Source organism: Gasterosteus aculeatus, chromosome 9, assembly GCF_964276395.1.
Source record: "Gasterosteus aculeatus chromosome 9, fGasAcu3.hap1.1, whole genome shotgun sequence".
In the NCBI taxonomy this organism is placed as follows: Eukaryota; Metazoa; Chordata; class Actinopteri; order Perciformes; family Gasterosteidae; genus Gasterosteus; species Gasterosteus aculeatus.
In genome coordinates, this window is record NC_135696.1 from 19,920,982 (window position 1) to 19,940,280 (window position 19,299).

The 19,299-nt window shown below is 48.7% G+C and overlaps 1 protein-coding gene across 1 annotated transcript; it reads right to left on the minus strand.

Annotated features, from left to right (window-relative positions):
* Positions 1-495: 495 nt before the first annotated feature.
* Positions 496-18,895, minus strand: LOC120825352 (protein jagged-1a-like). The gene is made up of 26 exons (XM_078079627.1): positions 18,514-18,895; positions 17,061-17,363; positions 12,355-12,412; positions 9,930-10,190; positions 9,594-9,654; positions 9,172-9,302; positions 8,908-9,027; positions 8,428-8,541; positions 8,215-8,328; positions 6,950-7,063; positions 6,754-6,800; positions 6,033-6,206; positions 5,605-5,755; positions 5,114-5,278; positions 4,873-4,986; positions 4,682-4,795; positions 4,445-4,558; positions 4,244-4,360; positions 4,083-4,110; positions 3,770-3,855; positions 3,546-3,659; positions 3,336-3,445; positions 3,112-3,219; positions 2,863-3,003; positions 2,301-2,451; positions 496-2,195 (listed from the first exon to the last, which is right to left on the minus strand). Exons 1-26 carry the CDS (start codon positions 18,589-18,591, stop codon positions 1,642-1,644), a joined length of 3,642 nt encoding a protein of 1,213 aa, XP_077935753.1. The 5' UTR covers positions 18,592-18,895; the 3' UTR covers positions 496-1,641.
* Positions 18,896-19,299: the final 404 nt, after the last annotated feature.

Here is a 19,299-nt window from a genome sequence, read left to right on the forward strand (position 1 = left end):
GTGATGGACACGGGGGACCAGAGGACGGATAAACGGAGACAAAGTAACTTCGGTTCTCCGGCTGCGATAAAGACGTTTGTCTGGGGGGGTCAAAACGAAACGAGGCCGTCCGCCACATGGACGCAACGCGTGCGTGACGTTACGCGCGTGAGTCTTTTCCTTTCAGCCGGGACTCCAAACGCCTGGAAGGACATCAGTGGGCGAGCAGAGGTCCGTCCCCGGAGACGCGGACATGCACTGTCACCGGGACACAACTCTTTGGTTCTTGGTGCGTTCCATCAAAGTCAGCTTGGTCAGAATTAAATTTCATTTAATCAAAAAACGCTTAAATCAGAACCCTTTAAGCAAATGTTTTTTTTTACTTTAGTCATAAAAACCAGCATGTCGTAAAAAGTCATGAAACGTGATGATAGTTTATTGTTTCTATCAAACTGGCTGAATCAATTGGTTCTTTTTAATGGATAGTCCCCCCCGCAAAAAAAGAACAATTCATTATTGCCATTAACAAACAGACTTTTATTCTCAAGGTCCAAAAGAAACGTCAAGTGAAATGCACGAGGAAAAAAAAAAAAAAACACATTTAATTGAGTCTTCCATCGTAAAAAGTGACCGACGTTGGAATCAAACGTGGTTCCACCAACGACAGGCGACGCGTCACGTCACCACGTTCTTATTCGACTCGTAGAACTTTATACTTTAAACGAAGCTCCTTTAATCACGCAGGTTTGATCCGATGTTACAAACACAAAACCCAAACCGTTCTTTTTCCTAAACGTGGTACGAAAGCTGCATCTCTTGAAGTCCTTTCAGTAGCAAAAGCAAACTGTCTGCTGGTTTGTGTCAAATGGCCCTGCAGCAGAACAAACCCCCCCACAAAAAAACCCCACGTACATCGTGTACTCGGCAAACATAACAAAATTACATCAAACAGACACTGTACAAAACATTTAGATGGGAAAAAAAAAATACCCAAATCCAAAAGGCAACCACCCCCCCCCGGCCCCCCCTCAGCCCCCCCCCCCCGGCCCCCCGCAAGGAAATAAATCCTTCAAGAGCACTTTTGGCGTTTAAAAAAGAAACACAAAAAACTAAAAGAGTTACAGAACGTTTGCCTCATAAATTAAACAAAAAGGAAAACCTCAAGGCTCTTGGCGATTAAGTTAATAAATCAAATATACACAATGATTAATAAAAAATATTTACACATCTATACAGAAACATTCTACATGGACGATTCTTCATATTGACTCGAATACTCCAAAATAAACGAAATAAATACATTCTTCTTCTCCCAAACTGGTGCTCCAGCACCGTCCAAATGCAAAAACTCATCCTCCAATCGAAAAAGGCGCACTTTTCGTGCACGTCGAAACTCCGCCCACAAACGGGGACGTCCACGGGGAGACGGAGAGACGGAGATCCAACGGGGTCATAAATTAAACGTCAAAAAAATCCAGTTTGAAACAAAAGAACAACGACATCATCAACAAAAAAAGACAAATGAGCAAAAGTCTTCCAGGCCGAGGGGGGGGGGGGGGGTCCCGGTCTCTGTGGTCCCGGTCTCTGTGGTCCCGGTCTCTGTGGTCCCGGTCTCTGTGGTCCCGGTCTCTGTGGTCCTTCCGGTCCCTCGGAGCCCGTTGGCTATACGATGTACTCCATCCTGTTTGCGCTCTGCTGCCTGTTGTCCCGTTTGCTAGTCCGGTGGGGGGGGTTCCGCTCCGCGTGGTGGTGGTGGTGGTGGTGGGGTTCTTCCCAGTCCACCAGCGAGTACGTCGGCGTTGCCCGGGGGAACCTCGCCTTCTGCAGCCTTTTGTCCATCTCGTCCTCCTCTGATTGGCTCCCGGCGTCCGGCTTCCTGATCTTGGCGGCGTTGGCGGCGTTCTTGTCTTGGCAGAGGTGGTGATGGAGAAGCAGGTGGTGTTGTTGTTGTTGTTGGTGGTGGTTCGCTGTGTTTTTCACGATGGGGTTCTTTATGTGGTTGAGCTGCTCGCGGGCGGTGCTGACACTGTTGTGCAGGGCGTTGTTCTCCTCGGCAACCGGCGCCGGGGACGTCGCCGCCCCCGCCGCCTGGCCGGCGACCCCCGCGGTGGAGCTCCGCTTCCTCCGCCTCCTCACGAGCCACAGCAGCGTCAAGGCGATGGCCAGCGCCCAGACCGCGACCACGGCGGACACCAGCAGGGGCACCAGGCGGTCCGCTGCACCGACAGAAGGGCGGAGGTCAACCACTCGCACACACACACACACACTCTCTTTGTCAACGTGCTCGCCGAGGTTCTCCCCGCGCCGCGGCGGCAGCTCACCGTCGGGGTCGCGGCTCGGCCTCCTCTGGATCCGGACCTCCGCGATGGCGCCGATGGCGGTGCCGTTGGCGCTCCGCTTGCTCACCAGGTCCATGATCCCGTCGGTGATTTCCTTGACGAAGGTCGGACCTCTCCTCCGGTCGTCTGTCGACTGAAGTCATCAACAGGAGAAAAAAAGAAACTCCATTATGGTTTTATCTAAATCGGGGGTCAAGGACCCCCCAAACTGATGCAGCAGGGACCCCCTATTCTACGGAGTTTGGTCCGCCATCTTTTATTTTTGAGTATAAATGCGATCGCCATGATGATTAAAAAAATAAATAAATTGTCTCAACCAAAAATTGGACCCACTGTTGAAGACCTCTGGACTAAATGGTGACTAAATGCCAGCGTTTAATTACAGATTCGTGCAACACAACAAGGCGTTCGACAATTTCTGGCCTCCTAATCCCGGACTTTTGGGAAATATCATCTCGGTCTACAAGAAACGGGTGGAAATCGTAACCGGATCTGCACCAAGGGGGGAAAAAAAAAGCACTTTGCGGGAACCGACGTGACTCACGATGACCGCGTGGATCTCCTTGTTGGTGCTGAGCGACGCCTCGCAGGTCACGGAGATGGAGGACACGGAGGACAGGGAGGACAGGTTCCTGACCACGTAGAGGCTTCGCAGCTCGCCGCAGACCTGCTCCGCCGTCACGCCCTGTACACACATGGAGGGCCATTACCCGACGAGAAGGAAGCAGGCGGGACAAAAGCATTCGCTTTTATTCGGCGCCGAGGCGGGAGGCGGGGGGAAACCCGGACGCACCATCGCCCCGATGTCCTGGCTGAAGGTGAAGGTGACGTTGGCGCAGCTGCTCTCCGGGTGACACCTGGCCGGGGGCGGGGTCCGGTGGGCGGGGCTAACGCACTCCACCTGAGACACAATCAACCGTCTGGTTAAAAGAAACGCACCACTGAGGACCAGCGTTGGGAACGGATCCACCTCGGAGGCGTCTCCTCGTCATACGGTCAAAATTTTTCTCCGGTCACCTTTGTGCAGACGATCCTCCCGCTGTGACAGCGGCACGTGTTGCAGTCTTCGCCCCACCTGCTTCCGTCCGGCGCCACCAGCCCTCCGACCACACACGGCCTCCCCGACGCTGCGGCACAAAGACACCGTCAGCGCTCATCAGGAACACGTGCGACGTTGTCATTTCCTCTATCGATTCATTGCGTTAAATGGTGAAGACAATGTCTCACCTTCTTGGCAGCGCGGCCCCGTCCTCCCCGGTGGACAGATGCAGCGGAAAGCGTTGATTTCGTCCACGCAGGTGGCGCCGGAGGAGCAGGGCGACGACTGGCACTCGTTGACGTCTGAAAGAGACGAGCGGCGCGACGTTACGCACGAGAGCCTGCGTCTCGTCTGAGAGCTCAAGCGCGACAGGATGGCGCTGATGGAGAGAAGGTCAAAGGTCGCCACTCACTGATCCTGCAGTCTGGGCCGGCGAACCCCGCAGCGCATTCGCACCGATACCAGTTGTCTCCGTCCACGCAGGTACCGCTGTTGTAACTGCAGGACACACACGGGAATGTTGAGCCATGAAAAGAATTTATATATATAAAAAAATATATATATATATATATAAAAAAAAAATATATATATATATATATATATATATATATAAAAAAAAATATATATATATATATATAAAAATATTTTAAAAAAATATATATATATATAATATATTTATATATATATATATATAAATATATTATATATAGTCTGTTAAAACTCACCAGGGATGAGGACTGCAGTCGTTGACATCTGGAAAATAAAGAAACAACACACAAGTTTCCACACATTAACACGCCGTTCTCTGATAAATAAAAAAAGGTCCACGGTTTCATTCACGTCCTCGAACCCTGGATTTAAACCGCGTGGCGGTGCAGTGACTCACTGTGGCTGCAGGTGGCGCCCTCCCAGCCCTCCTTGCAGAGGCAGCTAAACGAGTCTCCGTCCACCACGCATGTTCCGCCGTTCTCGCACGGACTCGGCACGCAGCTGCTGCTCCTCGCTGCGGCCACAACAAAAACCCCGTTAGGCGCTTTTTATTTATTTGGTCATTTTCGGAAGTAATGAGCTCGGTGTCGTTGCTGACCGATGCTGCAGGTGGCGCCCTCCCAGCCGGCGGCGCACAGGCACTTGAAGGCGTCTCCCTCGTCGAAGCAGGTTCCTCCGCTGTTGCAAGTCGCCTCGTCGCACTGAAACTCGGCTGGGAATCAAAAAAAAACACAGAGGATGTGAAACAACATCTGGAACCACTGCACGGCCATCAGGGTGGGGGCGGGGCTTGAACCAACGCGTGCGTTCACGCGGCAGGTGCACGCGGTCTCACTTGAGCGGCAGGTCTTCCCCTTCCAGCCGTCGCCGCACTCGCAGTAGAAATCGTTGACCAGATCGCGACAGACGCCGCGGTTCCGACAGGGGGCGGAGCTACAGTCGTCGATGTCTAAGAGTAAAGAAAGATTTTTAAAACACATCCAACATGTGGCGCTCTTACAGCTGGGTGGGGGGGGGGGGACTCACTGTTCTGGCAGGTGGGTCCGTCCCAGCCGTCGACGCAGACGCACCGATACCGACTGACTTCGTCGACGCACGTCCCTCCGTGCAGACAGGGGGCGCTCTCACAGTCGTTGATGTCTGACAGGCAGGAGGAGGATTTGAGTTTACATTTCATGTTTAAATGAAAAGAAAAAAAGATAATGCGGGAGAGATTATTAAAAGACTATAATTATTATTATTATCATCATCATCATCATGTCCTCACTCTCGTGGCAGTACGTCCCGGAGAATCCTTCCTCACACTCGCAGCTGAACTGGCCGCCGGCGTGACTCCGACACCTCCCGTGGGGGCCGCACACGTTGGACAAAATCAAACGCACCCCATCCGGCGTGCTATTGGACGCCACCGCCACGGTGCAGCTGTCAATTACTGGGGGAGAGAGGGGGGGCATGCAATTATTTACGACTCCCACTTTTGTACAATAAAAATAGGCTGAAACGCGCAGCTAGTTAGCTTAGCTCAGCCCCGTCCATCTTATTGCAAAGGTCAGCTGGCCGTCTGGACTAAAAGATTCTCTAATTTATGCCCACAAATGATTGGAATTAATGAATGCAATGAGCAGCAAATTATAAAAACCTTCCTTTGGCTTTGTAGCAACATTGGATTATAATTATTGATGCATTATAGTGTTCATCATGTAAACGGTGGAGCCCTGGATCAATAGAGTTTTGTTTGTCGCTAATGAACCCGCTGACCTTTGCAGGGCGTCGTGCGGCAGTGGTCCTTCATGCGCGAGCAGTTCTTCCCCTCGAAGTCGTCGGCACATTTGCAGACGTATTCGGCCGCCAGGTTGAAACAGCGGCCGCCGTTCTGACACGGGCGGTCGAGGCAGTAATCGATATCCAGCTGTGGGGCACAGGGGACAATTCAGCGCTCGCCAATTCCCCGTTTCCCACGACCCCCGCACAACGCACATCGTCTTGGATCATGAAGTCGTACATTTGTAAAGAAAATTTACTTTAAATTAAAATCTTTAAATTTAGCAGATGACTGAATTTTACAAAAAAAAACAATGATTTGTTAACGTTCACCGATTAAAAAAAAATTGAAAAGATTGTGAACAAAATAGAAATAAAATAAAATAGCAATAATAAAAAGACTTGGTATCCCAGCGACGGCTCACCTGGCAGCGACTTCCAGAGAAGCCGGCCGGACACAGGCAGCGGAAGCCGTCGACATCGTCGTGGCAGCGGCCGCCGTTGAGGCACGGCCCGCTGGCGCACTCGTCCACGTCCTTCTCGCAGTGTTCGCCCGCGAAACCCGGCGCGCACGTGCACTTATAACCGCTCACCAGGTCCTGAACGAGGAGGAAACCAGAGTCACCAGCTCTCAAAGGACGCATTCGTATTATTTCACTCCTTGTTACCTTTGAGCCCCGACTTTGCAACGAGCCCTGACATTCTTTAAAAGCATCTCTCCACAATCGTTGACCTGCTAAGCTAACGCTAGCTCGCGTGCCACAAATCGCTCTTTAGCAAAACCAAGAAACGTGTTCAAGAGGGTCAGAAGAATTCTACTTTTTTATCAAATCAGTCATTTTAAAATCTGCAAACGGATACTTTTTTCAATTACGGTTTGTTTTGGGAGTCAAACTGGGCCGCGTGCGTCGGCCACAGACGGAGCCGCTAGTGTGACGCAATCCGACTCCCATCGGTAAACAATAAAACTATTGAGAGGCGAAGAACGGCGGAAAGAAAAGGAGCGATCGGCATTTGAAAAGAAACGAGGACAGAACGTTTGTCTTCTGTTGGAAAAAGAGAACGTTTGGAGAAATCTGATCTGCTCAATTCACGCATGTGTGTGTGTGTGTGTGTGTGTGTGCGCGCGCATCAACTGAAGCTCACCTCGCACGTCGCTCCGTTCCGACATTGACCCCGACAGTCGTTGATATCTGCAGGAACGTTATAGATCATTTTAAATAAAAGCGCACACAAAAAACGATTTTCAAAAGCAAGCACTTCAATAACAACAGAGGTTATTGTCTTCGCTGCTGCTCACGCGTGGGGACATCGTCGTCCCCCCCCCGCGCGTCTCACTCACTGGCGTCACAGTTCCGGCCCGTCCAGCCCGGGACGCACTCGCAGAAGTAGCCTCCGATCAGATTGCGGCAGGAGTTGGCGTTGGCGCACGGGTCCTCGTCACATTCGTTGGCATCTGAGACGAAAGAAAGAAGAACAAGCGGGTCAGAGGCGTCCACGGATGTTTATTTAGATGTTGCTCTTTTGCTCAATGCTGCATAACGTTTGAACTTTAACCATAGTCGTTTTTAGGATTGCTTGACAGCGCTGGAAAAACTGCAATAATATCGTGTCACAGTCAGCGGGGCCCTTAAAGCGCAGTGACTGTGTGCGTTTCAACAGGAAACCACAAACTTTCTCAGGGAAAAACACAACGGAGACGTAATGCAGAAGACTTTATTATATAGAGATGAGACATGCTCAACAGGAGGGCTGGAAAGTTCTAATAAAAAATAAATTGGGGCATGCGTTGATTGTGAAAAGACACAATCCTAAAGGTTTAAATTACAAGGATATCCATTCCAGTACATTAGGATGGACTTCATGGACGTGAATGAGTGTAAATAAAAGGAATCCTGTCTCAGTGGTAGAAATGGAATCACGGTTCAGCCAAGTTAGAGAATTTGGCATCGTCACGGTTCATTTTGATCTCGATGGCTGGAAAGCCGTTTGTGGGTGCCGTCTAACACTTGGTGTTGGAGGAATACTGTAGCGACGGGTAGATGCTACAATGACCAAACCATTGCTAGTGCACCAAGAGGATTCTCAAAGGACGATGAGAATCAGGGGAAGCTACAGCATGCTGGGTGGGTTTGGGGGGGGGGGGGGGTCACCTCGATTCCTCACCTAATTGAGTGGAGGCTTCTTTGAATGAAATTCTGACACCAGCTTATGAAACAATAATGATTTATTAGTCAAAAAAAGAAGGAAAAAAAGTGATTATATAATGAATAAAAGTATTATCTGTATTGGCAATAACAGTAGACGGAATGTTATAAGATATTTACTTTTTCTTTATGATTTTATACTTTGAGACACATAAAAAGTTGTCATCCAGGTGACATTTGAGCTTCCTTTTATATTTTTAAATTTATGCAAACATTCAATTACGGTTTAGTAAATTTGACCTTTTTAATTAGTAGTTATACTTGTTGGAATAACTGCAGTAATATTGAGTCATAGTCCACGAGGCTCTCTATATATTTGAGCAGCTTTGACACATTACACTTATATATATATATATTATACGTTGTCAGTTCTGGTTCTGACTTGAGGAGGAGGACCCACCGATGAGGCAGGTCTTCCCGGTCCACTGAGGCGGACAGGTGCACCTGAAACCGTTGACCAGGTCCTCACAGGTCCCTCCGTGGCTGCAGGGGTTCTCCAGGCACTCGTCCACGTCTGAGACGGACAGAGGGTCAAAAAAAACAAAGTTCAAGGAGGTTCAAAGAGGATCTGGTGCAGTATCGAGCATTTGGGGTGGGGGGGGGGGGGTCTTACTGTTGGAGCAGGAGGGTCCGGTCCAGCCGGGAGCACAGAGACACTCGAAGCCCTGACTGGTCTCCACACAGCTTCCTCCGCTCAGGCAGGGGTTGGACAGACAGGCGTGGTCCGCTGAGACAGACGGACACGCAGTGATAAAAAGGCTGAATTAAGGTAAATCTGTCTGTACATATCGTGTCTGTATTTCATCACACGATTAAGTATCAAGCTTCTGTTCACACTGTAACCATGGAGACGGACAACAATCAACAAGAAAAGTCTGAATCCGCCAATTAGGTTTTCACAATTCGCTTTGTCGTATTATTGCGTGACATGAATAGTGAATGAATGAAGACAAATGGACAAATAAAAAAATAAAAATCTATCTGGAAAATGAACGTGATTGTCACGAAGAATCGAAGTGATAAAATGTGAAATGCTGATTCTCTGAGGAGCAAACTAATTATTTTGTGTTGTTTATCTCTTCGCTCCTCTCACCTTTCTGACAGCTGACCCCCGAGAAGCCGTCGGGGCAGGAGCAGTGGTATTTGTCGGGTCCCGTGTTGCTGCAGGTTCCTCCGTTCACACACGGCTGCAGCGTCGCACACGTGTTCAGATCTGCATGTTTGTGATCCCCCAAAACAAAACGTTGTCTTTCATCCGCTCATTTTTACTTCAAATAGGCACAGAAACTGTGTGGAAAACGCCGCTTCTCCAAAGACGTCCGTGCTTCTGTGTGTGCATGTGTGTGCGCGCGCGTACCTTTGTCGCACAGCTGTCCTCCGTAGTTGGTGTCGCAGAGACACTGCCACGGCTCAACACAGCTGCCGTGCACGCAGCCGGGGTGAGGGATGCACTGATCGCAGTACTCGCCCTTCCAGCCGTACAGACACCTGCCAGATCACAATACGGTTCAGTATGTGTGACTTCAAACATACAAATGAGACCATTGTTACGTTTACTTTTTAACAAATAGAAAAATAAAAAATTCTAAAATGTGTATTGGAAACGTTTTGTCACTTGACAATTGACCAGAAGCTAGAAAAAAATAAATAAATAGAAGAATAACTAGTGAGTAATCAGGAATGAAATAACTGCTGAAACGCTGTCCCTTTGTCCCCACGGTTGCTCTCTAATTGAGACGAGAGAGCAGAAGCGTGTTTGTTGTGCGTGCTGCTTCTCACCTGCACTCTCCAGGAGCGTTGCAGTTCCCGTGTGCCGTGTTGCAGCCCTGCCGGCAGATCGCTGCACAGAGACCAAGAGAAGGAAAATGAGGGCGCGCGCCGATGTCTCAGAAGACCAATGAAAAACTAAAAAAACAAGCCCAGGAACAGACTTCCGGCTACTAAAGATTAAGAGAAAATGCTCAGTTTTGTCCAATTTTGTCCCAATATTTGGCCTTGATACGTGAATTTTAAAAGATGAACGCAGGAAACACACCTCTGTTCAAAAGGAATGTATAGAAACATAGATTTAATGTGCTGAAACCGCTCGGCTCCCTTTCGTCAACCAGAACTCACCGGTGTTGCAGTCCGGACCGGCCCAGCCCTCCAGGCACGTCTTGTTGCCGTTGTGGTCGCACTCGTAGTGGCCGAAGAAGTCGTCCCGCGGGCGGCAGAACTTGTTGCAGCCGAAGCCGTAGTAGTGCTCGTCGCAGCCGAGGCGGACCTGGAAGTGGAACTGGGCCACGGGGCCGTTGTGCTTCAGGCTCTGCCACCGCCGGCTGGGGTTGATCATCCCCGAGTGGACGGCCTTCTCGATCAGCGCCGCCCCGCCGAGGCCTGCGCGCACAGCGGTTCGGATCAGTCGGAGCGACAGAAGACGTAGGCAGGGTCACTATGCGGCCCGTTGTGATCCAAACGCACCGCCGTTTAGCAAATGAACGTCATGCTGGATCAATGAAGACTTTGAAACTAGAGGTTGAGACCATAAACTTTTGTTTACAAGGTTTCCTGAAGTGAGAAGTCGAGTCATTTTCTCATAGACTTCCATACAAATCAGACGTCATGCGTTTCTCACCGATGGCCATTAAAAAGAATGAGGCACTTCCTTACAGACCACATAGGCTGCTGCAATAATAACACAAAGAAAATGAAACGAAGAAAACATCCATTTGCTTCTAGATTTTGATTGACAGCCAAGAAAGATTTGTCTGGGAAAGATGGAACCAAAATATAACATAAAATGATTGCGATAGTTTCAAATAGCCGGAGCTAGTTTTGTCCGTCAATTGAAGTCAATTCATCATCACAGAAGACGAAGAACTTTTAAATGAATTCTAGATTGTTAGTCATTGAGCCTCGTCCTCGGCAGCTGGACAAACGCGGTACAGTAACGGCGCTCCGCTGGTGCATTTGGGAGGACGGTGGTAGTTGTAGCCGCTGTAATATTCCAGAGAGTTAGAAAATGCCGAGCCGCTCTGTGGTATTTCACCGGCTGGGTGGAAAGTGTGGTCGGGCCGAGGTGACGGCGTCTGTTTAAACGGCGAGCGACCGGACTCAAAGGGCCGAAGAGAGACTCCAGGAACCACGCAGCAGTTAACACCGTCGGCCTGGAAGCAAACTGTGACACTTCACATCGCGATGAGGGCTGAAAAAAGTGCCAAAAATGGCACGGAGGTAGCAGATTTAAAAAATAGATACCGTAAAAAAAAAAAGCCGGATCCGTTCTGTCCAAAAAATCTGGGTAAATATTCAAACTTGGCACTTTATCGATGAATACCGGCCCGACAGCTGCACCTGGCCAAAGAAAAACCCACTGACAAGTTTGGTTTTACTTCGCTGTTGTTTCGCAAACGGAAGAGATTGAGTTGGTGAGTTCAATTAATAAATAAAAAACAGTATTGTCTCTCTTTTAGCTCCGTTTTTGGTCTCCACCATCGCCTCAGGCAGGTGGAGTCACAGGCCGATGCAGGAGTTCATTAAAAGCCGCCTGTCGGAGGCACTTAGCTTGTTGATGCTAAACTGAGAGGGTCAATATTTGTCCTTTGCTCATTTGGTTTGGAAACAACCTAAACAAAACACAAAAACAACACCAGAGTATCATTGAATCCACGGCTGGGCGACGCAGGGAGAATGAAATACCGGCGCGTTTGAGCAGATACCTCAATGTCATAAAGTGCGACGGTATTGTCGGGTTGAACACGGTGACGTCACAAAAAATTCACACAGTGAGCAGTAAGGATAAAAACACTGAGCGGGCGAAGGCAGCGAACAGAAGAGCTCACAGAAGGACATCAGTGGACTGTAATGTGGCTTTTCTAAACCAGGAAAACTAAAAATACGATATCTAAAATCCCAGACGTTAATCGTGTCCGGATGTTGATGAACATTAACACGATTCCCTGCTCGAATAGTATACATCACTTGACTACTTAAATACTTGACCAACGAGACAGGTCACGGTCCACCTTTTGGAGGACAACTGCCCGAAGTGAAGCCCACCTGGGCCGAGGTCAGCCGACTTCACACCGGGCCTATAATGGCTCCCTGAGGGACGCCAAATACAGCACCGAGCCAACACTCTCTCTCAGGCCGCCTCGCCGAGCGCTGCGTGATGAACAGACGTTCAAACTCTCTCCTCACACAGTCTTTACAACCAGTTTCGTGAATGGGACGTGTAAACACCTCCACAGGCTGCTGTAGTAAGAGGGGGGGGGGCACAGCAACACGCACAGAGGGAACTCCAGAACAACGTTCATTCTGAGGCAGAACGTTTAATTAACGCTTAATATTCTGTGTCTCATATTTAATGGAACATGTGCTGAAAAGTTTTTCAAAATGACATGAAGTCTTTTTACAGCGAGATCTGTGTTACAAAGTTCAGTACTTTTAAAATGTCCAAACATAAGATTCTATTATTTATGGTTTACGGTCGCGTTCACGTCAGTGAGAAACCGAGCAGGGAGGAGTGACGCAGGATGAAGAGGAAGAGGAGGATACTCACTGCCGGAGGACGAGTCGTTGTTGAAGTCCAAGGCTTCCACGATCAACGTGTACGACCTCTGCAAAAAAAGACAGAGGAAAAGAGTGATGAATTAACCACACAATTTACGTATTTAAAGTATTCTATTTAATGTGACATCTGGCTCTGAAATAAAAGTTTAATTGTATCGTGTGAAAACAAAACTCTGCTTCTTTATTCGTTTGATTACTCTTTATAACCTGACATTTTAAAAACATCACACTTATAAAAGTTTTGGACCAAAATATGATTCATGAAAAACTAACAATGACTGCGACATTCACATAAGATTTAGAGCAGATGTAAACAAAAACACGAGAAGAAGCTCAGATAAACGATCACTGAACACCCAACGAAACAAAATAACTTTAAGGACCATTGACGGATCAAATCAATGAGAAATACTAGAAACTAAATTCACAGGCGTCACTGAAACACCCCGAGGCCTCTAAATAGAGACACACAGTGTGTGTGTGTGTGTGTGTGTGTGTGTGTGCGTCAGTCCCATTATTTCGGCTCCACTTTGAAATCCTTTGTCCGTCTTAAGGCCACTGTCGCTCTCACCGCTATCGAATGACCGACGGACCAGAGCCTGCCAGAGAGAGAGTGTGTGTGTGTGTGTGTGTGAGACTCTCTCTCTCTCTTTCTCTCTCTCCAATATTCACACCATCCAAATGTGGAGTCGACAAGACTTCAAAATAAGACTGACTGACGAGTGTGTGTGAGTGTGTGGGCTCCTTGACGACACGTTGTACAGCTCTAAAACGCTCTTCATCACATTTAGGTTTCGGTCTAAGGAAAATGTTGAGGGTAATAATTGGGTCCTCCTGAGTAAAGGATAACATTGCTGTGTGTTTGGGATTTGCCAGGTGCAATATGCCCGAACCTCCACCTCAGTGGTCCCGGATCCTTCGGCCCACATTTGTGGAACCCTGCGGCTGTCCGGCCTCCTTCTCCGGCTATTTCACATGAAGGGGCGAAGGATTTTCACAATTTTACTATTAAAATAAGTGTTCAGTGAGTCATGCAAGTCCATGAGAAGAGCTGCAAAGTGTCCTCGCCGCTGAGAGGACGGAGGTCTACAATGAGCTGATGTGACACTTCAATGAGTTCGGTCCCTCCGGTTAAAGGTCGGAATCAAAATTTAAAGTTAAATCAAACTCACACAACAATTAAAGTTTGAGCAAGTCGGGTTAAGTGTAAGTTACAACTCTGTTACCGCGTAAAATCAACAAAAAAAAAATCTATATCTGTAAAAAATACTCCTTAATGGTTCCACACGGAGCGCCTCGTCTCCACAGAGCCGTTTATCCCGACGCCACATTACTGTCAATAAGGCGGAACCGAGCCGGCGCGCAGAAAGCCGTGACCGAAAAAAAAACCTTCCGAGGAGCTCTTGCATCATCCTTGCGTCACCTCTCGGGGTGAAACGGGATCTGGGCCTCGGAGGCCGACGCCTTAATGACCACGCTGGGGAAAAAAGAAAAAAAGTACGACCCGTCGCCCTCCAAACGCACAATGGGTGGCACCTGAAAACGTTCTAGCAGCTCATTCGATTCCAAGAGGGAAGCTGGGGACACGAAGCCTACGGCCGGGTACCCGCCGACGGGGTCCCGCTCACCTCCTGCCAAAAAAAACATCCAGCAGCGTGCGTCCGCCGGGGAGTTCCCATCACTCCCACTCTCTGTCTGTGACTGTTTGATGGAGGAGGTGGAACGGCGTTCTCTGGCTTCGGGCTCGGTGTGGGAAAATAGTTTAGTTAGCGTTTATGTTTTGTTGGGCCGTGGCGGCAATGCCGGATGGCGGCGATGCCGGATGGCGACGCGGGGAGAGGACGATGCAGGTGAGGCGGCGTCTTCTCCCAGTAAGAAGCCCTGAGGGGACTGTGAAGCTGGAACTAACAATTTAATTTCGTTCTATAAGACCGTACACGTCATTGTTGCCTTTTGAAGAAGTTCTCCATCCGCGAGTTGTGTTTTTAGACATGATGTTAGTGGCAGAGGCCTGTCAATCACACTAAGCCCCGCCCCATAGCATGCTCTGCTTTATGGTGTATTTGACTCTAAATGGACCACAATTCACTAAATGAACATTATGCTGTATTGAAGAAGAATTGGAACTACAGATTGAGACCATAAACTCGTTTTTACAACGTTTACTGAGGCAATAAATCAAGAGAGAAGTTGAGCCATTTTCACATTGACTTCTATACAATGTGAAATGTTTTGCGACCGGAGGACCGGTTGAGATACAAAGTGTAAAACATTAAAAATGCTGAAAAACCTCCCAAAAGAGAAGCGATCCGCGTTAATGACGCTGTGACGCTGTGTGAAGAGAATGTGGAGAAACATTAAGTTTAAATTGAACTATTTGAGCAGCTCTAGCTAGCTTGTTGCTAACCTTGTGGAGCGTTCATGCTACAGATGCATTTGGGAGAAGTTGTCCTTCATAGTTTTGTACGGAAAAGGTTTTGTTTATGGAACGTCTCCCATGTTCATATAAAAAGCCCCACAAGAACTGCCGGGCTGGTCGACACTACTTTAACATTTAGCCGCCCAAACGCACGCTTTCCATTGTGGCGGTTGACTGACAAACATGAGTGAAGTCCAGTTTACATGCCTGGCTGGGACATGCGTATGCTAGCGATTAGCATCAGCGATTCACAGGGTAATCAAGGGTAACGTTTACCCTTCACTAATGCTCCCCTCTACACGGACTACACAGCGGTAATGTGTAAAATGCCACAACCTGGAGCAGAAATATCCATTTACATTCATTGGTTTCTTATTCTCTTGTTAAAACGAGCCGGGTTGAGGCATCGCCGTGGCCGCTTGTCTCTTCTTGGAGCGGCCTGATCAGCTCACATTAAAGAAGATCAAACTAGCGCGACTTTGACGTCAAGGCGTGAGGAAGGAAGGGAAATGACCCAGGAGTCGACTAGTGGAGCCACATCTGGACTCCTCTGAGCCCGGCATGTTGAACAAATGTTAATAATTCACCAGGGAAGTCAAGCCGGAGCTCAACCTCTCAATGCTTCCTTTTACTATGTAAATGATCACTGAACTGGGTCAGTTCGGAGGCAAACAGCACATCCGAAGAGGACAGAGGGACGTGTCCTGTCACCCTTTGCGGATGAAACCAAAAGGTTCAAACTCGAGCCGAAAGGAAAATCTCAGCATATCTGTTTTACAGCTGATCTGTTAAATCAATGTATGGATCTTATTTCTAGTAGGTTCATGACTGCTAATGATAATCACTGATTATTCTTAGCAGATGACTTGTTCCTCAGAGGATAAACTCTTTTAGAAGTTCAAGACCGCTATAAAAGCTCCCGCCCGGCACACATTAAACCGCACGATGACTGAATATGGTATAAATAATAATGCAACTAGTGGAGTGAAATGAAGAATTGAAAAAAGTGTGTGTGGGTGGGGGGGTCAACGCGACCACAAACTTTTCTCTGGTTACGGTTTTTCCAAAACACCCCCCCGACCCCCGTCTCACTGACGCTGGACACATTGTTCCTCCATCAGCCCCCCCGTTCCCATCCCTGTGCTCCCAGCATTGTCCCATCAGCCCCGGCTGCAGTCCGGCCCCGGCCGTGCCCGCTGTTCCCATAGCAACGCAAGAAAAGGCAGAGAGGAAGAAAAAGGATGAAGTTGAAAAAAAAAAAGGGGGGGGGAAAGTCAGCAGGAAAGAAAGTGTTAAAAGAAAGAAAACACGTGCACGTAAAGGGTTTAAACTACTAAGAAGAAACAGGAGGAGGAGGGTGGATGAACCATTGGTGGGGTCTCGGTAAAATGCCGCAGGTTTGGCACATGTTGGGTCGCCATCACAGCTCCAATAAACACGACTGACGCACACAGAGACGGCGTTTGTGTCGCCGCTCCGCTTCACATTGTGAGGACAGCAACGAAAAGGGAAAAAGGGGAAAAAGGCAACAGCAACAAGAAGAAGTCCCTCATCCCGAACGAGGCGGCTTCATTTAACATACCAGTTACCAGGGTCAACAGCAGGAATGTCCTGCAGCCACCCGAGCAGAGCCGGCAAACAACGGCCCTTTATCCCCCCCCCCAACCACCCCTCCGCCCCCCGCCGAGGGGTCAGGGGAGATAACTACCACAACAACGCACCAGAGGGAGAAAGGAGAAACAAGCCCGCCGGGCTCTTCTCCTGCCGGCGCCTCGGTTTCTAGTTCCACGTGAGCTCATAAAAAACACGAGGCCCCGGCGTCCGCGCAGCGCCACGAGGGACGTGGGGACCCCACGGAGCCCGACGGCGTGGCCGCTCTGCAAAATAACCGAGGAGCTGATAACGGCGTCGGTCCGACCCGGCAGACTTATGACACAAACCGGCAAACACAACTAGAGGGTCAGATTTTCAGCTTGAAATGATGGGTGTGGTTTTGTTTCGCCGATGGTTGGTTATGTGACTGGATGACTTGGAAGAGCGAGTGTCTGATGGGTAAATTAAGTTAGAATAACATGTTTATTACACCCCCCCATCCGTCTGGTATTCTTTGTGGGATAACTTTTGTGGACAGATTAGACACCAATTCATCCTTGAAGCCATTGAGCAAAATCCCTCAACCATAAAACGCATCGTTTCAAACCAGTCGGCTGGAGATGAAATACCTGCGACGACTCAGCGCCAGCGAAACCCAAACCCCGCAGAACCTCTGAACTCACCGGCCAGGCGAAGCTGAAGGGCAGCACCATGCTGGCCTCGGCGCCCTTGGCGTCCCGTAGAGAGAAGGTGTTCCCGCCGAGCACCGGCGTGGAGGCGGTGCCGAAGCTGCAGGGCCCGGCAGAGGACACCTTCAGCTGGTACTCCTTCAGGCACACCCGGAAGTAGGTGTCGCACTGGTCCGCCGCGCAGCGCCGGTCGGTGGCGTCCCGGGGGGCGTCGCAGCAGGCGCCGCTCTGCAGCCGCCCGTTCGCGTTCTGCATCGACAGGATCTGCAGCTCAAAGTGTCCCGTGGCTGAAGACACCTGCAGAGAGGTGGGGGAAGGAGGGGAGGGTGAGTTTCACAGCAGGAGGTCTGTACAGGTCCTCTTGGTTCCTAGAACCTGGAACCAACTCTGGACCTGGTTTTTGGTTTGCACGATGGAACCTGCAGTGCATTTAACATCCTGACATCCGAACATACTTGCAAGACACACATTGGAAAAAGAATGCTCCGTCATTTCCCAGAATGCATTTCCCATAATGCATACCTGGAGTTTCCCCCCACATTTATTGTCTTAAAGCCCAAGGTGAGGTGACCTAGATGACATCACTGTGACATAAGCAACATTTCCTTTTATGTTCCATTTTGGCCACAATACTCAAAATGTAGTAGCAGTAGGACAGTGAGGATTTGCAGCTTTGCTCTCTACGCTCTAAGAGGTCAAAAGATTTCCACCTGGATGCTTTTTCCTGACAAGCTTTCAACATCAGCTTTTACGCGTTTTCCCCTGGATATGTGTACGAGACAGTTTGACTCCAGAAGACCAAAAAGATCACGCTGTCATTGAATCAGTGTGGTGTCACAGGGTTCAGGCTCTGCAGGAAACACTGAGCTCTGCATACTTTTACTTTTACGACTCCACTGCTCCCTGCAGGATCTCACACACAGAGACAACCGATGACAGCCAAGGAAAGGAAGGATTCTGACAAACAAAAAAAACAACTCCATTCCATGTGATCCAAAGCTCCGTATGGAGCTATGGTCGATCCCATAAAAGAAAATATTAAATAATTTTCCTTAAAATTTCTTAATAACAAATTTAATAAGCCTGATATCAGATCAGCATCCTTACGGTTTGTAAAATATCAATGTATCACCCTTGAAAGTCATTTTATGTCCAGTATTTTTTTTGTGAAAGTATAAATTTTGTTGTGTCAAATTACATCATCACTCCAAGGAAATGGTTGACATCTATTACTCCTCCAATATAACAACTTTAAAAAGTGGACCTTAAAAGCTGAACACCAGTCAGCTCACTTTTATCTAACAAACTACACCCAAACGTTGTGGAAAGTAATTGCTCAAATGCATAAAAATGTCAGAGCACAGATCCCCATAATATTCTCCGGAGAAGAGGGGAGTTAATAAATTGAGACTTAAATAACCTAAATATCAGCGGGAGTCTGGTGTACCTGCACGCGGGCGGAGAGCAGCAGGAGCTGCAGGCTGACGGCCGCGGGGAGGAGGACGGAGCTCCGTGTGGGAGTCATGCCGGCGGGTGTGCTGCCGTCGAGCGGCTGTCGGGGCTCAGGGGTAGTCGGTGCGACCCTCCGCTGCGGGTGCACATGCACGGCTTTCCTTCCCGGACGGATCTCCTCAAAAGTCCGGTCAGAAAAAGAAAACAAGCAGATTCCGTCCCACTCCCGTCCTGCACGGGAAGCTTTTGTCCGCTATTGTCCCGTTTTTCTCCCCCTCGTTTTTATCGCGGCTCCAAAGCCGACGTGGATTGAACACATTGACCGACGGAGTGCAGCTGAAGCGCGGACAGCACTTTGCTGCACGCCGGAGGAGGCTGGGTAATATCCACCGACAAGGGGCGGGGCTGAGATCAGACCACGCCCATGCATGCATATGAATGAGACGCGGTTTGTTTACAGTCGGTTCACATGGAGGTGCAGAAGTGCCTTCACACATGGAGGTAAAAAAAAACAAGAAATTCCCAAAACTGACGTGAGAGGAGTTTAACGTCTGAATGGTAATTATAGATACAGAAGAAGAAAGCGAGGTCCTGCTGAAGATGACTGTTGATGGTGGTGTTCAAATACTGGGACAATTTCACACGTTTTCTGTAATGATGCTGCTAATTGTGGCTCTGAAGGGTCTAACAAAAATCACTAAAACCCAAATATTTGAGACTAAATCAACGCCTCAATTCAGAAATATACAGATCTTTAGCTTCTGGGAATATAATACCGTTT

Excerpts from the sequence above, each read along its gene's own strand:
- LOC120825352 (XM_078079627.1), bottom strand. The coding sequence starts at position 18,591 with ATGACTCCCACACGGAGCTCCGTCCTCCTCCCCGCGGCCGTCAGCCTG. Across the intron at positions 4,796-4,872 it reads CGGACCCACCTGCCAGAACA|ACATCGACGACTGTAGCTCC; the intron begins GTGAGTCCCCCC and ends CTTTACTCTTAG. Across the intron at positions 2,452-2,862 it reads AGGAGATCCACGCGGTCATC|TCGACAGACGACCGGAGGAG; the intron begins GTGAGTCACGTC and ends TGATGACTTCAG.